Raw genomic sequence first — 27,071 nt, 5'->3', positions numbered from 1 at the left:
TTTACTGTACCTATATTCTTGAATAAATCTTTATTAGCACTATAATCGGGTTTAATTTTTTGTAGATATAATGAAAATGACATGGTTATTCTGTAATATCATTTTGAACAATGGTTAACTACTTATGCAGACATTGGAAAAATCTATGAAATACTGTAGCCATATACAGTATTAACAATATGTACTTTAGTTATATTGATAAACATTCATTGGTTTTCACAATCACTATTTGATAATTTACTTTAGTTATATTATCTACGTCATAGAAATTTTATCTGGACTGTATCATCAAACTTTCATAGCAATCAAAATGTTTTGAACCAATAATTTATATATGTACTGTTCTGTGGTGTCACAATATTTATGAAAATCTTTTTACTAATAAGAATATTTTGATGTATTTATTATCAACTGTTATAAAATCTTTTAATTAATAATTCTTTGAATATGAAAGAATTGTATATTGAAATGAAGTAGGCCAAGTAATGTGACCAGAATCTGAAAATTAAAAAATAAAGTTAACCAGAAGCAGCTGTTGGAATAGCGCCTAATAAAATCTATTTTATATTTGTAAAACCTATATTAATTTCTTATTATTGACTATACTTCAATATTACAATATACAATATTTTAATAATAAAATAATAATAATTTTAATAATAAATTTAATCTAATTAGGCCTAAATGTGATCATTTTGTAAGGATCCCATTTTCTTTACATGCATTCTTTATAATTTTAATATTCTTTTCAAATACAGTACTGTAATGGCAATCAAAATCATGACAGAGAAAATGTGGAACAGAGTTGAAAGACATTGAAACGTATGTCCGTTGCTTATGCTTGCAGGATACGATCTTCATTAATGACATTCACACTGCCTAAGCTGCCAATCCGTACTTAAAAGCACCTAGCTAGGCGGTGATTGCTGGCAGTGTTGTCTTGGGTGGTGGTGCCTGAATAGCGGGTACAGAACCTGCAATAGGAGGAAGCAGTATAGGTGAACACAACAAGCAGTAATATGAACTTCAGAAAAGCATGGTTATGTCTAAGGTTCTAGTGGTATAGGATAACCTACAGGTAAATGTTATAGTTTGGATTGGCTTGAATTTGATTTCCACGAAATCCACAAGACTTATTTCCAGTCGGCACCTCTGGGAAGGGCAGCAATAAGAATTGAACCAGGGACCTTGAGATCTCCACGGTTCAGCGCACACACAGTGGCTCCCACCAGGTTAGCCGACTGAGCTGGCTGATATGGATGCCAGGGGAGAGTTGCTTATGACTAGCAACCTGTAGTAGTTTTAGGCAATCAAGTATATGATCTAATAAAGAATAATTGATACAATGGCTTCTCTTCATCTTTTGTGATACTTATTACCAACTTAATACGCTAATACTTAAATAATTCATTTGAATGACTTATTTAAATTACCAGTGGTATGAACTAGTGATTGATCCACAACCAGACACACTTTAGACACTTCATTTAAAAGATTATAGTTCAGAACAACTGCTAAAAGAATTCATTCCCTTCAAGGAAAACGGCTGAAGGGACCTTCCCACGCCATCCATCAGACAATCTTTCACTACTAAAGTCTGAAACACATGCTTCAATCCAGCTGATTCACCGGGAGAAGGGGCCCTTCACTATGATCTTGCTTGCCCCATTATTATGCTTTGTGTCTTGTGTTGAATTCATATTTTAGAGAATGCACAGTAACAAACAGATGCAGTTTATCATTTGTATGACTTATAAGTGGAAGGACTAAGAAATCAGTTGTTGAGTATACAGTACTATAATACAGTAGTTTCAGTACAGTCATTCATTGGCATGATTTAAGCTACAGTACCTGTAGTAAGATGTAGGTTAATGTCATTTGTATGCATAAAGCCCTGTTAGGACTATCAAACCTTATTTGACAAAAATGTGCGACATACCTAAATATGGTCATGATGACATGACATCAAGACCATATATAGGCACATCATGACTGTATATGGGCATACAACAGTGTTTTCTCAAATAAAATCTGATAGTCTGAACAGCACTTTAAACAACAAGTAGTATGGCTTTGGACTGGCCAATCCAGTTACTTACTTGGCACTTCCTGTGGAGTTGTAATAACCTCGCTCTCAACAGCCTCTTCATTTGCTGAAGAAGAAGAAACTCAAATTATCAAGGTAAATTTGAATTTATAAAGTGGCAGTAAAATACTGTTTCTAAATTAATCCCCTAATAATATTCAGTTGAAAGACATTCAAGTCTCAAACTGGAAATGCCATGTTATGGTAGAAAATTATTCTTAAGCCGTGTTCACTCTGAGCTCTTTTTGGTCAAAATAACCAAGTACCTGGTTGCTTTGACCCAAAAAAAATAAATAAATCACTGCAAACAGTTTAGTTAACATTCTCTTTGATTAATCATGCTGTAAACGAACCTTATCAAGGAAGAACTACAGTTGAACTTGCCTAAGTCGAATCCAAAACGCCATCGAAATATGTTCGACTTAAGATAAAATTCGACTTTACAGATTGTTAATTAATAGAAAACACAACAATTTAGCATGTAAAATAAGATCAACTTAGAAATTATTCGACTTAGGCACAGTCGACTTAGACAAGTTTAACTGTACACTACTTTTTTAACTGCTTTTTTAACTGAAAACTAAAGCTTTGCCTACAGTATCAAATTTTATGTGACAAAATAATGTGATGTGCCCATATATGGGTACGGTGACGTCATATCACATATCAAATTGTAGCAAAAAAAGTTGAACGTGTTCAACTCTATGTTTTATGTGAAATTTGATAGTAAAGACAATGCTTTAGAAACAGGGCTACCACAGAAGTCAGTCTTTCTTAAGTCAGGTTGTCTTCCCTACTAATATGAGCAAGCTAACATCACCTGGAAACTAAGCCATCTCCAGCAGATCCAGATTGTCTGCATGTTTTTACTACTGTATTATTAATATTAGTATTTGTCTCCGCAGAAAAATACAGTAACATGTGTTAAGAAAGGTAATTAAATCACACCTCTCTGAAGAGATCTGACTATGTAGATACAATCAATAAATATACTGTATTTCTAAACTGTACTAAAATCAACTTATTTGTAACTAATTAAGGCACTACATAACAGATTTCTATGCAATTGTTAATTATTTGGTATTATGCTCAATACAATCACGATGTATGAAAAAGTTTTTTCTTGTTAGCTGACTAAGTAAACACTACAACAAGGACAGAAACATCTTTATCAATAAATTCTATGTAAATACTGTATTAGATACACAACACCCTGATCAGTTGAAAGACCATCTGTATATTGAATAACATTGAACCATGCTAAAACAGAGTAAAAAACAAACAAAATTCAAACATGGAAACATAAATGTGGTAAAAGTAGCACCAGCAGTAACAACAGAAGCAGCAACACACACCAGCAAAACAAGCAGAAATCTTTCTATCTAACCTTTGTCTAATTAAAAGCACAGTAAAATAAATATTTGCCCAAGAATACAGCTAACAACGCAACTATTACAAGTAACCTCAAATAGTTTCATCTGGTTTCTGGATGTATGAACATGGAAAATTCTTGTAAGTAAACCAATAACATACAGTACCTACTGTTTGTAATGTTTTGATCTGTTGTCAATAGATCTTCATCAATGACCGGGGAACATCAACAACTAGCAAACCCAGTCATTGTCTGATGAAGATCCGTTGACAACGAATCAAAACGTATAAAAATAAAAATATTTTTCTTGTAAGTAAACCAATAACATACAGTACCTACTGTTTGTAATGTTTTGATCTGTTGTCAATAGATCTTCATCAATGACCGGGTAACATCAACAACTAGCAAACCCAGTCATTGTCTGATGAAGATCCGTTGACAACGAATCAAAACGTATAAAAATATAAATATTTTTCTTTATTACCTTAACTGTTTATTGTTTAATGTGGACTGTCTATTTTTTTTTTTTAATTAAAAAAAAAAATGTTACAAACAGTACATATATTATACAGTAGGTTTACTTACAAGAATTTTCCATGTTTATAATAAGTAATATTTTTGAATAAGTCCTAATGTACCACCTGATTATAGTGCTAATGACACACTTACGTTTTTTTTAATAAATTAAATAATTAATTTTTTACTGTGAATAATAATGATAAGTGCAGTGGTGTTAAGTCTCAAGTAAATTTTAGGATATTTAGTTGTTACTTAGAAACCAATTATATTTCAATTACTCTTTAATCAGTTTATTTTAGAAAGTGAAGCACAAAAGGTTTCTTGTTTTTATATTTAAAATCATTTTGCAGTATGGTAAGCAGAAATTTAATATTACCATTATTACAAACCCTTTCTTTTGTTTAATTGCATTATTAGCCAAATAAATTAAAAACCAGTTGAGGATTATTAACATATAAATAATAATTTATTATTTAAAAGATGCCCTTCCAATAAGATTATAGTGCTATAAACAGAACAAAATGAAGCACAAAGCATATAATTTAAAAAGCACAAACATTTCATAACTTAAAAAAAGAGAAATTAACTTTTATATTGAACATTAAAAGTTAGTATATACAACGTTTAAATTATATTTGTGATAAACTAATTCATTACAGCAACTTTAAATTTAAAACTGTAACTTAAAACTGACAATTCCTATTTACTACAAGTAAAGACTATATAAGAAAAGCAAAGAAAAAACAAAACAAAAATCTATAAAAATACTGCCTTGTTAGAAAACCAAACTCCAAATTTAAAAAGGTACAGTAAGCTGACCAACGGGTATACGTTTAATACAGACACAATACCTTTTGACATCTCCTGTTTTTGATTTGCCTATAAAATCGCATTGAAGAAAAACAAATCAGATTCTACAGGTACAGGTATGTATTAAAATCTAGGGCAGACTGCTATAATATGTTCTTTGCTAAGATAATATATGCTGAGTATAGAAAAACAACCAATCATTTAATATGAACTGTGTTCTTTAAATGCTCATTATATGTAAATTGTTATGCAATGAATGGTTAGTTCATTGAATTTTATGTTGCATACTCCCATGTAAACTTGTTGCAAATGAAGAAAAAAAAAGTTGCCTAATCTTGGCCTGTTGAGCATTCCACGCATCTTTGGACTGGGGACCCATACAGTTCAATGGCGTTACAATACTGTACTTCATCACTATTAATCATCCATCTGTCTGACTCAACAATGTTTGCACTAACTGTACTTCATACACTATTAATCGTCCATCTATCTGACTCAACACTGTTTGATCATACTTTGTCTGACTGAGTATGCTTGTGTCAGACTTATCTGAACAAACAAATTATATGCATTCATATCTGTTAAAAGTCAGATAAAACTCTACTTAATCACACAAAGTCCAACCATTGTCTTTCGAGTCGAACAAACAAAAGTCTGAAAGGGTACAGCAGTGAATTTTGAAATGAGTTTTCTTACCAGCTTTTTCTTTATCCTCTTCGTGCTCTTCTGCCGCTGTCTTGTCGGCTCTGAAGAAGATCCTAGCACTGCTTAAACTGTAGTAAAGCAGATCAAACTCCTATAAAAAAAAATATGAAAGCAGTTACATAATGACTCGTTGAACCTTCCCCCTAAGCCCTGCCCTTGAATACTGTTGCTAAGCTTCCACAAAACTTTCTGAGTGATCAGTTTGATTGTCACTCCCGAGAACAGTCCAATGTGAATGCAAAAATAGTGGACCGATTATTGACTTGCAATCCCAAAAGTATGGCTTTCTTTTCTGAAACAGCCAGCACTTTAGATATTAGTGCATACATTTATAATAAGTAAGGCACAACATAATATAATAAGTCTTATATAGCATGTAATAACATAATCTTGCCTCTATGCACTTTATGTGAACAAAAAGAAAAATAATGATGAAATATCCTACTGCTACAAGAAAAACTAAGTCAGATTTTCAGAAAACTAAACAAGAGGAGATAAATATGATGTGAAAATGTGGGTTTTTTTTAAGGGACTTCTTATATATTTCAATAAATATATTTGTTTTATATACCAAAAAACAAAACAAGTTATAAATTCAAATTGTTTTCATACCCTCTGGTATGTTTCTAATCGTTTGATAGTTAAGCTTCCTGTCTGCATAAGTTTCTCATCCTCCACTTGAGCTTTCTTCACGCCTTCCTTCTCTTGTGCATACTTTCTCCGGACTGAGTGAAACCAATGAAGCGAATCAAAATCTCGATATTGGTCCAAGAGTTTTAAGATGTAGGCAACACCTGCAAAAAAATTTAATAATATACATAAGTCAACAGTCTAATCTTTGTGTCAGATAGAGCCACAGTTAAAAAAAATTATCCTTTAGTTTCCTTATACTGTATATTCAAATTAAATAGATATTCTACAACATTTCTTTTTATGTTGGGATGCTGTACATTATGGTGAGGATTTACTACTCTCCCTCCCATTTATGTATGTGCATAAGAACAGCACTGCTTGGTGCTCCTACCCACGAAATGCACAATTAAATTAAAGTACCAGCCACAAAAATAGGTAAATCATTCCATTTCTGTATTAGGAGGGGGTCAGGGTGGAAATTGATTAAGTCAAATGGAAGTGCCAATATCTAAAAAACATTAACCCTTCCTCTACGCTTGCTTACCCATGGCAAAGCCATCATCTGTAAAGGCAGCGCCAACCTTGTTTTTCTTGTTGAGCTTTTCTTTGCAACCAATGGAATACTCCACAAAGTTGAGACTCTGCATTAATTAATATAAAATAAATACTAAATATAATAATAATAATTATTATTATTATAAGTGACATTTATAGAGCGCTCTATGCTAGCAATCTGACCCCAGAGTGCATACAATCAATCATATTAAACAATACAATACGCGTCATAATAAAAGAGAAATTCATCCAACAATGTACAATACTAATTCTAAAAAAAAAATTTCAATATTTATCATTCAATATAAAAATAATTCACCAGAAAAGTCAAGTTATAATAATTTCAATTGGTTACAATTATTCAATTAATTTACTCTATTTACATAATAATTTATTATTACAAAAACATATAATTACAAAAATATAGTATATGGCTGAGGCTATCGGGCAATATAGGAAAGACAAGTATTAACAATATTAATAAAAAAATTACAATATATAGGAACATTTATACAAAAAAAAATATAAAGGTGAAGATTATTTATTGATCTCAATAAATCTAAATATTCCAATTCAAAGCTTAATGCTACACTGGTTAAAACTTTAACACAATATTTTGAATAATTTATTTATTTAAGTTTATAATACAGACTATAATATTGTAATTCCAAATTACAACTACTGACTTTCTAAAAATACATTCAAATTTGTAGTTCAAAAAGCCAAAAATTATGAATTTTAATATATATTTATAATGAAATTGGTAAGCTAATTGCTACTTACAAGAGGTGGTAAGATCATGAAGAAATTTCTAAGATGCATGTTCTTGGAGGTTCTGAACTCAGGAGAAAATACATCCACCAGCATCTACAAAAGGAAAAAAATTACAGTGAAAACAAAAGAGCAAAACGCAAACATAATATGGCACAATGCAGTGGGTCACACTTCCACAAGCAAAAATCTCTTAGAAGCTAATACATAGATTTGGCCAAATTGCGTTCCAGAATCTACTCGAGGAGGTGACCTTAACGTTCTAGCATGCGCAGATGACTTTTAGTGACGTCACTGCATTCTATGTCCTACCATCGTTGTGCAATCGAAAGCTAATTAATATCAAATGAGATGTCTTCAGAATAACCAGATCTCCTGGAAATAAATTCTTCCAACTTACATACTTATTCATTTCATGTACTTTTTTTGTATGGTATTAATGTACTGCACACAGACTGTCTCTTCAGATGTGTATAAGAGACAGTATATATATATATATATATGATTTATTATATTAATAACAATTTATAAATAATTTATTTATGTATAAGTTCTTACCTTAAAGTACTCTGTGCCTTCTGCAAAGTTTTTAGCAAGGTTTCCAAGGACATTGTCTAGGTTGCTAAGAAAAGAGAAATTTAAGGTGAACCCAGGAGACATAAAATTTTGAACTGATTAAACTGATACATTTATGCAAATTCAAGTATTTAAGTATTAGAAATATTTTGCATGCCTCGTTTCTTAGGACTATGTAAATACCTAGGCTTTAAGTCAGGCACACATTGCCTCCGGCTGACAAATTTACCTCCCTTCTCTGTGAGTTCTACTGACTAAATTAGATCGTCATTAAAGTGTATGCACCTCGTCGCAGTGCACCTTCCATGAAATTGTGCCAGCCAACGACTGTCAGTGTAGCAAATTGTTCAGCTAACATTGTCATATAAACAGAGAACTTAATGTGTCAAAGCCTTTCCATTACATTTGTATAATTACAAAACACAAAGCACTGTTTGTTTAATTTACTTTCTTCATTCATAATTTATTTTCACAATCATTACTCTAGAGTTTTAACATTTAAAAATTGTGTGTAGGCCTACTAATCTACTGTTATTACTGCCTTAAACTATCTCCCCTGCCTTAAAACAAACAAACCTTGCAGCATTTTGCGTTTCTTCCGACAGATTCTCTACAGCACACAGCTCCTCAAAATTGATGATGTCATCAACATCTGGGACAAACCTGCAAATAATTACAAAACTTGAAATATAACTTAAATATGTTTCAAATAGACAAATATACAATATGTTTAGTTAAATATGCATTTATTGACATGTTGTTCCATTTAATTTGTGTTTAAAATATTTATAAATTGATAAAATATTAAAGAACAAAACAAAGATAGTATACCTTATGGCATTGCTACAGCAACGTAGACCACCAGATCTGATCATACGAATATAACCCATTGCATTACCTGTAAGAAAGCCATGTGTATGTAAGTTAGTAAAAATCTCATTGGTTGTTTTTTTTTAAACATCAACAACTACATTTAAATTTCTATTCCTTTACTCCTCAATGCCCCTACAAAAAGCAGAGCGAGAAAATTAAATATTGTTTGAAGTGTATGTAATTTTTTCTATCTTTTGCCAAAAGTCTTACCGATCTGACTTATCAGGTTGCGGAATTGATCTAGATAGCTATCACCATCAGGCGTGAGGCCTAGTTTGCGGATGCCCTTATTGAACCGGTCTGCACGTTCAAATGGGTACATCTGATTGTTCTCGTCTTTCACTTCCTTGAAGTAGCGGCAGTCCTACATGAAAAATAAAAAACAAAACAATGAGTTAAAATACAAACAACGTAAAAAGAATTACAGACAAAAGAGCACAAATCACAAGTTTTATTTTTGACAAAAACATGTGACATGCCTAAATATGGTCATGATGACATCACAACATGACTATATATAGACTACATGTGAGCATACAGAAGGTTTTTTTTTTCAATGAAAATTTGGCAGTGTGTACAAATCTGTTGGCAGTGTGGATATCTGGTAGGTTGTAATACCAAGAACTGATTCTAGCTGCTTATGGATGACAGCCCCCAGGGAGTAGTGGTAGCTCCAGACACTTGCCGACAGGGAGTCCGACATGGGGTCCGACATGGGGTCCTAACCAAGTGGGTCAACTAGAATCTCAGACAGAATCTCTGTTTCTTAGTATGGCACAACATTGTGCTATATAGACAGCATGCTAGGGACGGCAATCAAAATTACTTTATTTTATTTATTTATATTTATTTATTTCGGTATAAACATCAAAATACAATTGGTAGCACAAAGGCTAAAAAAATTGTATGTACAAAATATTAATTACAATTATATAAAAATATAAAAATCATGAAATATTGCACAAAGGCAAACATAAGTCATACAAGCTTGGAAAAGGTAAATTAATATTATTCGTTTGATAACCTCGTAATGGTGTCAGATGACAGGGGGTAAAGGCCTTCCCCATCCTTGCACCCACTGCAGGGAAATAAGGATGTGTCCCACGGGTGTTTGATGCACTGAACAAAGGCAATTATGTTAAGCACATAGAGGCAGTTAATTGCAGTGTACTATATATTACACTACAGTATTTAACATGCATAAGTTTTCTATTTGTTTTGTAATACTTTTTATCGTAAACTTCAAAAACCTCAGTTGTACTTGTATGTAATAATATGTATATATTAAATAAACATACAAGACTAATAATGGATAGAATTACAATAGGATAATAGATATTTCACCCCAAATGTGCACGTATGGGTCATATATAATTACTCATGGCACCACACATTTCACAAACCTTTATCAATCTGGATTTGATGTGCTCATCATACATGAACTGTGAGAAGATGAAGAACTTCTTACGCAAGAACTGATAAGTGAAGTTGACTGTCGTGTTCATGATGCCAGTACCATGAGTACGGATTGAGTTCGCTATGTGACGGATATTTATGGTGTTGAGGTGTTTGTTTGAACTTGACCGCTCCACAAAAATCTGAATAATAATGTTTTCCATAAAATTTCCATAAATGTAAAAACAATGTTTCCAAATGAATACAGACAAAAATTGTAGAACTAATAAATGATTACTAAATATTAAACACATTTGATTTTTAAAAAAAGTATGTCACAAAAAACAATTGAAAAAAAGTTCTAACACAATGCAATGTTTCAGTAAATGAGATTCAAATTGTATTCACAGATGAATTATTGAGCCAGCAAAAACAGAATAACATCTCACCTGGTTGTTGACATTGTACAGGTATTTGGAGACAAAGATATGAATGTTTCTCATAATCTCAAGAACATCTAAACCCTGCATTTAAAATTAAACATTAAATAGTTTTTTTAATGGTTAATTTACAATATTATTATTTGCAACAAAATAAAAACTATGGGCCCGTTCGAGCGAAAAACGCAAACCATATTTCGGTGAATTCACCGGTTAATCGCGCCGAGCACACAGCGGGTGGTCCACCGTTCGAGCAAATTTTAGCTCATGTCGAATACCGTGTAACAAAACTATTCCGGAAGTAATTTTGTAAGGTCATTCAGAAACACCAATCCCATCAACCCATTCTTTGTTTACTTCTGCTTGTTTAAACGATACGCGGGAACGATTTGTATTGAAGTTTAATTCTCTGAATACTGTACTGTAATGGTAATTTTACAGATTGAACGTGTAGCTATGCTAGTAGCCACCATTATGGCTACAATGATGCGATGTTATGTGGATGGATTTACTGTCCAATCCAACTTTGATTTCGGCGTGAACATGGGGAGGCGAAGAAGAGCGCGACGACAGCGGGTACTTGCTGTGGACGAACCATTTGGCAAAGCAATTAAGGTTGATTTGGTGGTCAAAATTGTCGCGGATAATCCAGATGGTAAGGTAATTAGGTGCGTGTCCGAGCGGTTTTAGAAAGTGTGTACCGGTGAATTAACTGGAAAATCGCACGGATATTTTTTCGCTCGAACAGGCCCTATTTTGAGAGACAATATGCTAACCTAAAGGTCAGGTGCCTTTTAGACAAATGTATCCTATTAAATTGTGGAAGAATTTGATCGTAAGGCCAGATAACCAAGGTGGGAAGACATTGGGATAAATGTTGCAGTAATAGCATGTAGGTGGCCTGAAAATGTAATGGCTGATATTTAGCCAAAGAACTAAAAACCAGGATTGCTTTAAAAATTAAAATGTTATTGAAAAAGACCATTTAGATAGCTTTTGGTTGTATATATTTATGTGAGTGGAAAAAACAAATTTTCAAAACTTTATTTTCCTCTTATTCTTAACAGTGACTCATTGCTTAATACACACCTGTTCCAAGGTCTGTGTTGGTAGATGTCCTTCTGTCATATGTAGCCCGTACTTCTGGGCCGCTAGGTTGCGCATCTCAGCATATGTCTTCCAGTCATGCAATGCGACGGTAGTCAGTTTATAAAATGTCTTATCAAGGTAGTGAGTGACATGCGCTGGAAAGATAATGAAAAAAAAACTTAAGATGCACATAAACATCTAAATTTATTGCTACATTTTAGCTACTTTCAAATGATGCTTTCCTGTGGCCACATTTTTGGGATCAAGGCTACCAAAACATAGCAATGAATCTGTAGTAAATTGTCAGCTAAGAGAGGACAGAGGGTAAATGCTCAGTACTACTGAATTGTTAACTGAATATGTCAGCACAATATTATATTATTTTCTCTTAAATTACCACATTTCCCAATATTTACACAAACCTGTTATAAATTATATGCTTTTGATTATTATACTTCATATGTTATGCATATACTTTAATCTATAATTCTACAATGTAGTGTAAGTATACCTTTGACATTGATGTAGTGGTTGAACATGCGAATGGGCTTCATCTTCAAGAAATGAGTGAAGTCCTTAGACGTGACTTTAAACGGATTCATTTCACCTACTTGAAGATGTTGGTGGATGGAGAGACGTAGGTCAGTCTCAACACTGCGGCACAATGGACCAAGAAGATGCTACAGTAAGAAATTCCAGAATCAATGCATAGTCATGCATACACTATTAGATTATTGCCTGACATACTCAATCTCTGATAAGAAATTGTTTGCAAAAGTATAGCATTATCAAACTTACAACAAGGAAAGAAGCATTATTTTTTTGATATACAGTATTGTATTATATATATTACTTTTATGGTCTCTTTTCTTTTTCAGAAAAATAAGTTTTCCACTATTAGCAGATGCAGAATCATCACTCATTTGGATACAATATGTCAGTCTTATTAAGCGCATCAGGAAAGGATTCGATGAGCTTCACAATATCATCCGTCATTACTATATACAAAACATCCATTTGTGGATCTGTATTAAGTGTCTTAGCAGGACATCAACTTACATCTTCTAAATTTTCCTCAATTTCCTTGAAGAAAGCAGCTAAGAGATCCTCATTTGATTCCAAATGATGAGAATGCTTCATAGGAGCAACGCAATCTGCTAATGCTGCAAACATGTACTGAAAATAAAACAGATATCCATATTATATCTGATATTAATGCTGGCATCAATACAAAACTGGCAAAATAATTATATTCAAATCTCTGGTCAAAAGGATCAAATTTACAACCTTTCAATACAAATACACAAATATATAAGACCATTCATTTTCCAATTTAAATAAGTTATTAAACTATATGTTTAAAACAGTAAGCAATATATTAGCTATTTAAAAAAAAAATTTATTTAAAAATGTTACTATTTTTAGGTAAATTACAAACTTTCAGAGGACCCAGGCTACTTACGTGAAGGCGATGGGCATCGACAGCATTCGCGTACCGGTCAGCAACATAGATTGGGAAGATGACCCTATGCCAATACACAAAGCTGCAATCACAAGCTTCTTTCAGCCTTTGCAGAAAGAATCAAAATGATTATAATACTGTATGTATTCAACATTTGATTTCATTTATTACTTAGTGAGTAACTTGTGGGATTTAACAAGAGAATCGTTTATGGTTACAAATTTAAAAAACAGAATTTTCTACAAATTGTAACAAGAATGATAGAGATGTCCAAAAGGGGGGGGGGGAGAGAAGGGCGAAAGGAGAGTCAAAAGTGGGCCGATTGAGATAACACTATCCTAGGGGATCCAGGGAATGCCTCTGCGAAATTGTTGGTGTTATAGATGCCAGAAAACCTCTGAGGCGTTTTGGGTGATCAATTTTTTCTTTTTCTTTCTTTCTTTTTTTAACTTTCTAAAAGGGGCCCCCTTCCCTAAATCTGCCCCTGAATATATAGATATAAATATCACAGGTAAAATAGAATACTAGTCTGCCTTACTTTCCCCTTAGGTCACTCATCACTTCCATCTTCATGAGAATGTTTCTAAAATTAGCAAATTCATCATCCCGAAATGCTTTCTGGAAAAAAAAAAAAAAAAAAAAAAACACAAAATGATGAACAAAAAAAATTACGTTAAGAAACTACAGCACATTTGCACACAAAATATATTACTAAAGAATTACTTTGCTTGTGTTATCACATGGTATAAAGCAGCAATCAGCCATATCATAGTTTATCATATCTATGCCAAAGGCAATATATAAACAATCAACCAACCTGGGGGCACAGATATCAAAACTTATACTAAAGTTTTTTGATTTGTTGCCTGGGCCAAAATGAGAGAGGTGAACCTTATGCCATCCACCCATCTCCTTAAATATTTTACCCACCAGGCAATTATAAAAAAAAAAGATAATCAGAAAAGTAAAATTCACCATTTGCGATCCAACCGCCATTGCTAACTTAGCAACAAGAACTCTCTCTTTAGTTGGTGCACCACTAATTGCGTTCTCAACCAGGACTAAGGCTGACAGAACATCCTGAAATCAAATGCAACTATTACTATTATTCTACTCATATTGTACAGATATTTTGATTTCAGGTAAATATTCATAAAAGGTTAAGATTTTATGTGTATGCATAGGGAAGATAATTATGTAGGACCTCAAAGAGAGACAAGATTTTCAGGTTTACAGACTATGAAACACCTTCTCAGAAGTCCTCAGATTGCCTTGGCAGCATCTAATGACCCTGCCCAAGATTGCGTTCAATATATAGTAAAACACAATATTTATTTTGAGTTTGGTGGATATGAGAAGAACTGGACTACTTCGGTAGAAGTGAATAATCTTTTTGAAAAAAATTAAGAAATATAACAATTTTCCAGGCACCCAATAAAACTGGAGGTTTTTAGAAACACGACTATTAAAATTTTAAATAGTAACAATGATAAAATCAATTTATTTTAAACACAATACTCACCAATCTCTTATCACTGTACTTCTTATCCGAAATTATGCGTTTCTGTAAAAAAGAATTACTTTGTATAATACACATAATCATATTTTCACCAATTATAAAGGTAAAAGATGAGATAAAAATACACCAATCAATCAATTCATAAATAAACAAATTACCATTAGCAACAATGAAAGGGACACATACCTGTAAGTCAACATTGCTTTGTTTCAATTTAATACAAGTTTATAACATTTCTAAATGTGTAATATGACACAAGTGTATGAAGATGAAATTCTCTTTTACCTTTGCCGTGTTAACTGCAGACATAGCCAAGAACTGCAGATGTTGTACAATGTGAGTGATGGACTCGGCAATCACCATGGTCCGACGATGAAACGTAGCTTCAATGGACTGAAAATTTAAATACAAAGTATTCTGTTATAATTTCACCACATTATTTTATCATCAAGAATTAGAAAATCTTCACCATTAAGAAAACCATCATCACCCTATGGATATAAAAAAAAAATCATTATTTTCATTTACCATCATCACAAACCAGTATTAAAACATCTCCCTTTATTATGAGCATCTTTGATGATCATCTTTCATCATCATCACTATCCACATCATCATTTTTTTCTTATTGTCATAATCGTAACCATCATTGTTGTTATCATTATCATTATTATCGCCACCATCATCATTATAGAACACTAAAATCAAACTATATTATTCTTTGACTTATGGCAAACTCAGACAGCAGCCCGACACCATTTGTTGGCGTGTCAGGTCGGTGTGAGTTAAACACAGACGCAATGGTTTGCATCGGTGATCGTCGTGTTGTGGAATATTAAACATGTTTAATATTTCTCACCACAGCTTAAGACTGTACCCGACGATGAATCGCATCGGGCTGCTTCGTACAACGTTGTCTGAGTTGGCCTTTACAGTCCAGTTTCAATTCCCTGAAGCAAAAGAGCAATAAATAGGAAAGCTCAAGATTCCAAAAACGTACCTTAAGAAGCTCAATAAGGCGACACAATGCAAGTACGGCTGTCTTGGTCAGAGGTTTATTAGTATAAGCATGAATATTCATGACTGTCTTCACTAGGTGACTGATGTTGTGAGCCCACAGCAAGCCCTGTAAAAAATTGATTAACAGTGAAATGTCCAATCAGAATGTCTAAGAGGCAGACCCAGATGCTTCAAATTGAAGCCGCCAAAGACTTGGTGGTGTGGTGGTAGGAAGCTCTCCATCCAATCCTGAAATCTTGAGGACACATATTACATGTGTAGTGCAGCTGGCTATCATTCCAGCCAAATTAATTTATACACAAATGTAAATAATTATTATTTTTACTAATGAACAATTACATCATAATATACAGATATGTTAAGTTGTTATTTTTAACATGACCTCTTATAACAACGGCATTAGGCCTAATTGCTATTGACAGTTTGGTAGTGAATAGCAAAGTATCATGATACATTAACAATTAATAATAATAATATATGCTTGTACCTGGATGAATAAGGAGCACTTATGTGTTAGGTCATCAACGACGCTGTTGGCAGCTCCCATGCCAGACTCCATACGGATCATCCATGAGCAAACCTGTACGTAATATTGTTGCACATCACTATTGAAAAAAGTAGTTCCATTTAAATATATAGTTTTCTTTTCCTTACAGTAAATATTAATGGATAAGAATGAAATAAACAAAATATATATAAAGCATGTAAAGTATAATATAAATGCAGCAAATTCTTACCGTATAACACTCTGAACCTTGTTTGTTAAGTAGGTTTGGGTTTGGGTGGCCACATGTGACTGAGAACGTTTGTCCAGGATCTTGGAGATGTGCGGTGATAAACTACGCAACAGGAACTTGTTTGGAGACCACATAATATTCCCAGTTAAAGTGATTGACGGAATCTAGAGAGTATGACATATAAACATTTTGAAATAGGTTTGGTTAGAAACTAATTGGCCATATATTTTATTACCGCCATATTATTTCATATTTTTCTCTTTGCTTTGAAAATTTGTTAAGATAAATCTTGGTGATTAATGCTTACCTTCTGTGACAACACAGAAGAAACATCTCAAATTCTAATATATTTATTTATTTATCTATTTTTAGGCTCAGGGCCAATGATATGAACTTAATCACTTTACAAGTGGCAATCCTTTCACAAGAAAAACATAATTTATTAACAAAATGCTCTACATAATTTAAGTCTATTTATGAGGCTTAGGGTTTGGAGTTGTTCCTGTGACAGGAACTGAATGCAGCTGGGGCCTGGGATTGGAAGGCAAACATCTTAACCACCAAGCCATTCAAGAAAAACCTGAAAAGGTCACTCTCAATAAATATGGTACAAACAAAATTATTTTCAAAAGGATATACAGTATTAATAACATCCAATTCCAACCACATTTATTGTTATCATTATCATCATCAGTAAATACACCAATGACTCACTTTCTTGTACACATCCCAGAGCTGCTTAAAGACCTTCTTATCAATGACACGAAAGATCTGAAAGTGGAGAACATAGAGACCGCAGATTCCCACGTATTGTAGACGATGATCCATCTCACTTGGATCCCCTGCAAGGTAAAATATGACCTCAATTTTACAAAGTGAGGAACACACAAAGTGTATTAAATAAAATTATACACTCTTGTCATAAACCCTAGGCCCTTTTGACCACCATGGGTTGTATTATCAACTTTACTTGTGAGAACAGGTTGTCCTTGATGTCCAGTTAAGGAAGGGCACATTTTAGTCAAGGTATTGTGTACCATGCAATAAATTATGAAATCAAAATATGGCATATCAAAATAATAAATAAAAAATAGAGAGCAGCTTATAGCTCAGGCGGCTAAACTGGTGGTAGCCACTTTGTGTGCGCTGAACTACGGAGATCCCTTGGTCCCCGGTTAATTTCCCATCGCTGCTCTCCTTCTATTTTAGCTGGAGGGCTGAAATGCAAGTTATGATAGCACGTTCAAGCCATTGGTGTTTGCGTGCATTATGGACAATGTGCAGGTTAAAGAACGCAGTACAATCTCGAGGAAAGAGAAGGGGATTGTCTCCCAGAGTACTGTTCAATTACCACCAGAAGGAACCAACTGGAAATAAGTCTTCTTCAGACTTTCACAGGTTATTGAATAAATCCATCAGCTAACAATATTGCGTATGCACAAGCTCATACACACACACAAATAGTACAAGTGGAGTACATGCTTCGCTCCCAGGTTATATCTGTCCAAGGCGAAGACATAAGTAATGGTATTGTCTTACCTATCTTTGGTTCTATCTGTGAAAATAGCACTCTGATGTTGTAGGCAAACTCTTCAGCAAAGTAGGAATTCTTGGTCACATACACATGATTTTCATCAAACAATTGTTCCACACAACTCTGAAAAATACAATGTAATCAGGTTAAATAAACAATTCAATTCAAATTAATTCTGTCTTAAATACATCTTTAAAAATTAAACAACAGATTAAAAAAAAAGAAGGCTGCAAAAAAAAGTTTTGGTAAAGCGAAAAAAAGTCTTTGGGCGTATTTGACTGGTTTGTTTCGTTGACTACGATTTTTCATTGAGTATTATTTTCATTTGACTGGTTTGTAAAATAGACTTCGTTGACAACGAAAATTAACATAAACCAGAGTGCGTTAATCAACGTTAAGTTATCCACATGACCACAACAAACATGGCCGATTGGTCAGTTTAGCAACAACATTTGCGTTAATATAATTTAGATTAAATGTCAGAAAATAAAAATTTACCCACATGAAGTCAAAAAATAATTGTAGGCTAACAGAATTCAAAAACTGGATGAAAACATTTTTTTACATAAAACCCATACTGCCACAATCTAAAGCAACCTTGAATACGCAGCGTGTATCTCAGTAACTATGCAGCCATTTTGTTTTGTCAAGTATCTAACAGTTAAGAAGATTTCTACTGCTGCGCAGGTGGGCGTGGTTTAACGAAGAACGACTAGTCGAATACGGCCATTTACTCATCACACAAACCTTCAAAAATACCTTCGACTTTGTCCACACTATTAAATTTTATGTAACAAATTTGTGTGAAGTGCCTATATATAGGCATGATGATGTCATAGTACACCCAAATATGGGCACATCACATTTAATTGTCACATACAATTTGATAGTCTGGACAGAGCTTTTCAATTTATTTGGTTTAAATATAATTTTTCATTTCTAATACCATACTGAAACTTTACACATTTTCAACATTTATTTTTAACTTTGCTATTCCTTCACATCATTGACCATCTTTCTTACCTGCATTATCATGCCATCCAGCAACTGTCCTTGAAGTCTCATCAGCAGCTTCTCAAATGGCCGTAGCTTGACCGAGTCAATGTTGAACCTAGCTGGGTTGTGGTGGACAGACTTCAGCATCCTGTCATTAAAAATAGGAGTGGTTAAGAAGAAAATAATATTAATACTAAGTAGGGGTGAATCCGGTGGGGGTGGGGGGGGCAACAAAGGCTGAGGCACAACACCCTCAACCCAAAAAAAAAAAAAAAGAAGAAGAAAGAGGGCAGCATGGTGCTACAAAGCAAAGCAACTTTTATTTAAAATCCATGTGCCAGTCTCTGGTCAAGCATATCTAAATAAAAATCTCAAGTAACTCTCCCACCCCCTGCTTGGTGTTTCACACATTGCATTGCCCCTTCCCAGATATCTCTCTGGATCCGCATCTGCTAAAACATAAGTGAACTAGAATTACTGAATTAATGGGTTAATTTTAGTGTCTAAAACAGATATTACCTTTTGTATAGTGTCCAGTGTTCCTTGAGCGAGTGTTGATTGGCAACGATCTCATCCAGGGTGATGAGAACACACAGTAACTGGCCAAGATGTTCAAAGACAGTCTATAAATTGTACAGGCAAAAAAAAAAACCAAAGATATAAATTTCAATTAAAGTATTAGAGAATTAACAAACCAATATATACTACATGGATGGATGATTGGAAGAGAAATATGGAGTGCTAGCGTTATAATAGGGAGTTTTCGATTGCATGACAACGGTAGGACGTAGAAAGCAATGACGTCACTAAAAGTCATCTGCACATGCGAGAACGTTAAGTTGTCATCGCATGGATTCTAGGATGCAATTCAGCCAAATCTACATATGCAGAGAACGTACGACACCCCGTAGGTTAGTGATTCCGTTCTAGCGTCGCATCGTCCAACAAATTAAAAGCTCTCTATTGATCATGGGGGTCTACAAGAACCTCAAATGCTACACCATTCACTTTATTGAACATAAACAAAAAGAAACCAGCAAACTGTCTCTTTTTTTTTGTACTCGTATATTTATATAAACTTCAAAGTTTCCTTCTTTTTTTTTTGCATAAATATTAATAAAATTTAAGGCATTAAACATTAATGATGTAGCACTTATTTTACATTTACAAATACAATAAAAGTTAAACATGCCTCAGTCAATTTTGCCTAACTCGAATAATATCTAAGTCAATCTTATTTTACATGCCAATTGTTTTCCTTTAATCAACACTCTGTAAGTCAAATTTTAGTCGAAAAGTTTTTCAATGCCATTTTGGGTTCAACTTAGGCAAGTTCAACTGCATCATAATATTTTATTAATTTAAAAGTATATTTTGCTTTACTCGTAATAAATTTCTACATTAAAAATTAATTTACACTTACGGTAAAATGAACTTGAGAGATATCAATAACTCTGGGGGCACCTCTGAAAGATGAAAAAGAAATGCTGATATACTGTACTCTTGCAGATGATAAAGTACTTTTTGCTATCCCCCTAGCAATATTGTTACCTAACTGATGACGTGACCTAACTTGGGTATACATAAAAACCTGAAGCAGGCACTCCAGCCTGCTTCAGGTTTCGAACCTTTTACTTCACACCAAATAAATCCTATCCAATGTGGTATCAATTAAAAACGACACACATTCTTTCCTTCAATATCCATTTTTATTTTTAATTCAACCTTTCAACTCAGAATTTACAATATTTAATATGTCTCCATTACTACAGCATTACTACAGCATGTTTCAAAATGTTTTCTTTCTTAATGCATTATTTAAATTATTAAAAAATGTGAACTTACTTTGAAGTATTGAATAAACTTGAGAGTTGATGAATGACGTTCTTAACCACCTCATAGCAACGTGCGACAAAGCATGATAATTCCTGATTTAAAAAAAAAAAATTAAAATACTATGTGAAAATTCTGTTGCAATTGTGTAAAGAATAAAAAATGGTAAACTTTTACAAAAAGTTTCAACCGTTCTTCTATATTCACCTGCATAAATGGCATGAACTGCCCCAACATCACCTGGGCATCTCCCTCCTGTAGACCAGTTGTTGGCTCTGAAAATAAAATTAGTTTGAATCAATCTAGTAGTAGGTTTTCAATAGTAGCTTTTTGATTGACAATAACATTACTGGCAAGTATTACAATCAATATGTCAATAACACAATTATAAACAAAGAAAAAGTGAAACAAAAAATAGCAACATTAATTACTGATTATTATTATTAAAAATGATACCAAATTGATTATCATCACCTTTAGTTTACTATAAATTATTTAGCATAAATTTTTTAAAAAAATTTACAAAAACTAACTCTTCACAATATACTGTACGAACTTTAAATACTGACACATTTTAAAAAAAATGTTAACTCACCTCCTTCGCCATAAAACATCAATGCATTGTAGTACTTTGTTTCAGCCTAAAAAAATGATCATTAAAACATTACAGTCAATCAATCAATCAATCAATTAATTGCCAATCTTTCACCTATAGTTATTTAACATTAATATATAGTTACAGGTATTTAACATAATTATGCCAACACCACATTTGATCATTCAGTAATGATAAAAACAAGAAAAAATATTCTAGGTACAATACCTCATGTTTCAAAACTCCCATCTCACAACAAAGGGATGCAAATACAGTGATAACCTTATTGAAAACCTGAAAAATCAATGAAAAAGTGTCTGAAGAAATCTGTTAACCATAAAGACCTGTCGTACACAAGTGACATGACCGTAGGCAAGTTACGGACACATGACACGCATGCAAACAAGAGGTTGAATACACAGGTCATCCACATGGTCATTTGTAGCACTTATACCTCACAATTTCAAATACTTGCAGAAGACCCTGCATATGTTTGCGCAAGCCATGAGATAAATTTGCATCTGCACTGACACTTTATTCGCACTGTCTCTCTCCACCCAGGAGTAGGTACTGTACTTGGACCGAATGGAATAGAGGGATTTAGCGATGGGCGTCACATGACCTAACTTGGGTGTTGGATATAAAAAATCCACTGACACAGCGGACATGGAGATTTCTACCACGGCTGTCCCTTGTTTATTGCTGTAGTGTAAAGATCATCATAATTCCCAGTAAACTATACCAAATTGATTGGAAATTAAACTTAAGAATTTTGACATAATGTTTTGCTAACATTTTTCGACAAATGTTGGGCCCAGGCCCCTGCACATCTACGGCATGGTTAGGTATGCATGATTATCTTCGACCCACGAATTAGGGCCAGCAAAAGGGTTTACAAAGGATCACTTAAATTTCAAAGCATACAATTCAAGCAGAATGCTAGAAGTAAATGAACACTTTCTGAACAATCGTATTGCCTTTCTTGGCCAATTACTTCTCATGTTAACAATGGTGGGTTGTTTTCGCAAGCATAACATTATCTTTTCCTATGCTATCGCACTGTAATGTTTTTTATGTATACCCAAGTTAGGTCACGTGACCGCCTATAAACAATCATCGCTAAATCCCTCTATTGGGCTCCCCAGAGATCTCAATATCTGTTCCATAGGTGTTTAAACAATCAATCATCAACTGATCCAAAGACCATGAGTAATAATGTAAAGTGCATAGATGCATTTTATTGTAAAATAATGCGCTATTAAGCAATTGGTATAGTTGCATATCATTTAGTAAAAAATACTATATGAAAGTTAGATTACTGCATGAAAAAAAATTCTGAGGACCTGCAAGGCCCGAAAGAACTTCTAAATTACATATAAATACATAGTTCATTATTATATTTATAAATTCAATTCAATATCACCTAAAGTAATTAATATGAGTAACTATCACTCATGTTCTGAGGACTTTCAATTATCACATAGTGATTATAAAAATAAAGAATCTTGATTTAGTTCAGTATCACTTTACCTTGTTATCTGTTTTGATGAGTTCCAACAGACTGGTCTGTTCATATGGGCAGTACTAAAAAATGTCAGAAATGCAATATATTTATTTATAAAATCAAATAATAAACATATTATTCCTTTCATATATTCTGTAAAATTTTTCTATACTGCTAATGTATTATGGAATTTTACTGAAACAAATCCATAGCATTGTTACAAAAAGGTACACATAAAATTAATATATTATTTAAATAGAAATTGAGGGTTTACTGTTGACATCCCATTCATATGTTCAGACGTAGATGCTCCCAAATGATGTTGATCTACTGTACCTCTAGTTCCATGTTTATTGCTCAGAGAGCAGAAAAGCTAATTACCTGAAGCTTTATGGGATCGAGAGTGAAATCCCAGGCATCTCCGATGCTGTCATCTAAAGCGTCCTCTATCCCCTTCAACTGTGCAGCATAATCTTCAAGAAATTTACCATATTTGCGAAGTTGCACTTCCCCTACAATTTCTGAAACACAATTTTAAAAGTGGTTTTTTTTTAGAAAATAGTCCAATCAATTCAAAATACTTGATGTTTGACATACCAATACCAAATTCCTACTACAGTGAGAAATAAACTAGGCCCAGGTAACCTTGATGTACCCTATTCATTAATGTGGTAGTGAATTGTTTCACCCGCCTTACCCCCCAACTTTTTTCCCTTTGTGCTAATAAAAGACACGGATAGTTTGTTGGTACAAAGAGAGGTCTCGAACTGAAGGGTGAACTTCACAAAGAAATACCGGTATTTCCTAATACGCCTTCTTCACGCTGCAGTGGACATGTTCAATCGATGACAAACAATGCTGAGCAGCAGAGCGTAAACAACAGAAATCACATAGCGTTTCGGCCATATTTTCGGAGGTCATACTCAAAAAATCATAAATCCTTAACGGAATTATAACATAAATTTTTCTTTAAAATGTTCGCAAAGGACATATCTACATACAGGTATGAATAAAAAAAAATTAAAATTTGTTTAGTCTTTAAAATGAAAAATAAATGACAGATTTTGTATAGTGTGTGTTGCTATTATTTCAATTACGTTTTGACCGACTAAACAAATTTTAATTTTTTTGTTATTCATACAGTACTTAGATATATCTTTTGCAAACATTTTATAAAGAAAAAAATATGTCAATACGACCCTCCGTTAAGGAGTTATGATTCTTTAAGTAACATGATCTCTGAAAAATGGCCAGCACGCAATATGCTATTCGGTCGCACAGTGAAATAATGGCCATCAGCGTGACCACTGCTTGGGTTTACCCAAGATCTTGTGTATTTTGACTTGGTCTTGGGTTCTTGGGTATTCTGTTCAAATCCTTGGGTATTTTATTTTTACTAAGAAAATTAAATATTTTTGTCATAGAGGAAGAATTAAGAAGCAACAAAGTATATTTCAGTCCATTCAAGTAAGCAAAACTCAACGAAGTGCACATAACATTGTTAATTACTATAAACATGGGTTCAGAATTGTTTATTGTGATTTGCGTTGCCATTGATCTTACCTAATTAATGCATTACATAATAAAACTTGATCACTGATCTACTGATAACACTGGCCGACTGAGGGCGTATTTTTCTATCCGTATTATAACCTCATGAATATTAATTTTAATAATTAACTCAAACAATTACCATAAAAAATTGGTTTATAAATTGAACTAAAAGGGAAACTATACATGCGAAATAGATGTTTTTCAAATTTTAATGCATTTTTAGAAAGCTTGGGTAATTTTGGGCAATTTTTGATGAATCTTGGGTAATTTCGACCCAGTCATTGGGTATATCAAAAATTGTGAGTGGTCACGCTGATGGCAATACATAAAATTGGTCTTCCATTTTCCAGTTAAGTTTTGACATACCTCCTTGTTTTGACAGACTAAACAAATTTAAATTTTTTTTTTATTCATACAGTACATACATATATCCTTTGCGAACATTTTAAAGAAAAAATTATGTTGATACGACCCCTTTTATTAATGAGTTATGATTTTTTTTTAAGCAACCTGACCTCCGAAAATAAGGCCGAAATGCTATGTTATTTCTATTGGTTATGCTTCGTAGCTCAGCAATGTTTGTCATTGACTGAGATGTCTACCGCAGCGTGAAAAAGGCATATGGATACTCTATCCTGGCCTGCCTCCTGCTACAATTTGTATTAACAAATTCTTCCCTAGGCCTATCCTACTAGGCCCTACTAGCTAGGCCTACGCCTGTAGTACTACTAGCCTAGAGGCCCTACTACTAGGCCTAGGCCTAGCAGGGGTAATAGGCCTAGGCCTAGCCTACTAGGCTAGTAAATAATGTTCAGACCAAAACATGAGCTACAAAATTGCTTCCAAGTCCAGTAAGTTGGTGGTTTTCCCCTTATACCGGGTCGATTTGTACGTAGGTTAAGCCGCCATCTAGGCCCTAGGCCTATGCCCTTAGCATAGTAGGTTAAAGGCCTAGGTAACTTCCACCCAGTAAAGCATGTGACCTGGGCCGGTAATTCCTTCAGGGTGGCTCGCTAGCTAGGCTAGGCTGGGCATTGTCGACCTATTGTAAAAACTTATTCGTTTAACAATTTCAACTAGATAACAGTTAATTTATATTTAAAATAATAAGTAGAAAATTTGCAATTGTTAGTTTAAAACATACTCAATGAACCATCGTCGAATTTGTCGAAATCCCATCCAGAGTAGGTCTCGTATTCTGACATTATTTATCGCCTTCCGATTCTGATTTCCTCTGTTATTATTCACGTGATGTTGTATGACACACGCTGTTAAATATCAGTCGCGCTCGTAAACCAATCGTATGGTAGATTTGTAAAATAAATCAATTTGATTGGAGATTAATTAGTACTAACAGTTAACAGTTAATGGCGAAACAATAATATCAATATTGTACAGAAATTTAAAAAAAACCAAAACGTGTCAGAAAATGTGATTTAGTTTCTAAGCGGAAGATCAAGCGAACTTGAATTCAGCCAAGAATACATTAATTTTTGACCACTTACATTTAATGAAGTAAATACCAAATATCACTGATCATCGTGGCGTTCATTATCATCCTATCATCATCATCACCCTATCATCGACATCATCATTATCATTATAGTCATACTTTTGTCTATAGTTTTTAAAAAAATTAATAATAATAATAATAATAATAAATAAATAACAATAATAACAATAAAAATAACAATAATAATAGAATAATAATAATTATAATAATTATAATAATAGTAATAATAATAATAACAATAATTAATAAATAAATAAAAACCTATATACTATTATTATTAGAGGTTTTTTAATAATAAAATCCCTAGTTTGTTAGGTTGTCATCATCAACATTAGCCTATCATCCCTCATCATCATCAATATCATTATCATTATAATAGGCCTAATCATACTTTTGTCTAGAGGTTTTTTAATAATAATAATAATAATAATAATAATAATAATAATAATAATAATAATAATAATAATAATAATAATAATAATAATAATAATAATAATAATAAATGAAACCCTATATACTATCATATTATTAGAGGTTTTTTTAATTATAAAATCCTTAGTTTGTTAGGTTAGCTTTTTTATAATCAGTTGTTTTTTAGGTTATACTGAACCCTTAGAATTATTTTTTTTAAACAAAAAAAAACATAAGTTTGATGGACCCCTCCTCCACAACAGGCTCCTTGGAGTTTCTTGGAGTCCATTTCATTTTATTTTTTTAATATTCATATTTTTATTATCTGCATTTGTAATTGTTAGTTTATATATGGAATTTATTGATGAATAAAGAATTTGATTGATTGATTGGTGAGGTAAAGTGTTCAAGAGTAGATTTATTTATTTTTTTATTTTTATCATTAATTGATTGTTGTTCATTTAAAATGCATGGGATTGTCAATCATTTGCAAACAAAAAAGTGGAATGAACAGTGCAATGCAAAACACGGGGCTGGGCTCTAGGGGCCCAATAATAGGCCTAAAATAT

The 27,071-nt window shown here is 33.1% G+C and overlaps 1 protein-coding gene across 2 annotated transcripts; it reads right to left on the bottom strand.

Annotated features, from left to right (window-relative positions):
* LOC117102572 (WASH complex subunit 4-like) lies at window positions 1-25,838 on the bottom strand. 2 transcript variants are annotated; one of them, XM_033242897.1, is made up of 36 exons: window positions 25,723-25,838; window positions 23,406-23,545; window positions 23,051-23,104; window positions 21,749-21,814; window positions 21,521-21,566; window positions 21,133-21,200; window positions 20,938-21,020; window positions 20,516-20,558; window positions 19,612-19,715; window positions 19,120-19,240; window positions 18,102-18,219; window positions 17,277-17,404; window positions 16,563-16,726; window positions 16,313-16,430; window positions 15,806-15,931; window positions 15,091-15,198; window positions 14,809-14,850; window positions 14,262-14,366; window positions 13,825-13,904; window positions 13,287-13,392; window positions 12,884-13,000; window positions 12,336-12,504; window positions 11,825-11,979; window positions 10,745-10,819; window positions 10,304-10,498; window positions 9,111-9,264; window positions 8,859-8,925; window positions 8,604-8,690; window positions 8,010-8,073; window positions 7,464-7,547; window positions 6,670-6,766; window positions 6,105-6,286; window positions 5,484-5,583; window positions 4,829-4,856; window positions 2,100-2,153; window positions 1-974 (listed from the first exon to the last, which is right to left on the bottom strand). In XM_033242897.1, exons 1-35 carry the CDS (start codon window positions 25,781-25,783, stop codon window positions 2,147-2,149), a joined length of 3,462 nt encoding a protein of 1,153 aa, XP_033098788.1. In that variant the 5' UTR covers window positions 25,784-25,838; the 3' UTR covers window positions 1-974; window positions 2,100-2,146. The 2 variants fall into 2 exon arrangements, with proteins under 2 accessions (XP_033098788.1, XP_033098787.1); XM_033242896.1 differs by lacking the exon at window positions 4,829-4,856.
* Between the last annotated feature and the right edge of the window lie 1,233 nt (window positions 25,839-27,071).

Source organism: Anneissia japonica, unplaced genomic scaffold (assembly GCF_011630105.1).
Source record: "Anneissia japonica isolate Jap-2015-1 unplaced genomic scaffold, ASM1163010v1 scaffold1489_len2284818_cov182, whole genome shotgun sequence".
In the NCBI taxonomy this organism is placed as follows: domain Eukaryota; kingdom Metazoa; phylum Echinodermata; class Crinoidea; order Comatulida; family Comatulidae; genus Anneissia; species Anneissia japonica.
The sequence above is the reverse complement of the archived record's forward strand: the minus strand, read 5'-3'. Positions and strand labels throughout refer to the sequence as shown.

What these genes read in the sequence shown, in the direction of transcription:
- LOC117102572 (XM_033242896.1), bottom strand. Translation starts at nt 25,783, where the DNA reads ATGTCAGAATACGAGACCTACTCTGGATGGGATTTCGACAAATTCGAC. An exon ending in CCACTACATCAATGTCAAAG is followed by an intron (nt 11,980 to 12,335) that starts GTATACTTACAC and finishes TTATCTTTCCAG; the next exon opens with CGCATGTCACTCACTACCTT. An exon ending in AACTCCACAGGAAGTGCCAA is followed by an intron (nt 975 to 2,099) that starts GTAAGTAACTGG and finishes CTCCTATTGCAG; the next exon opens with GTTCTGTACCCGCTATTCAG.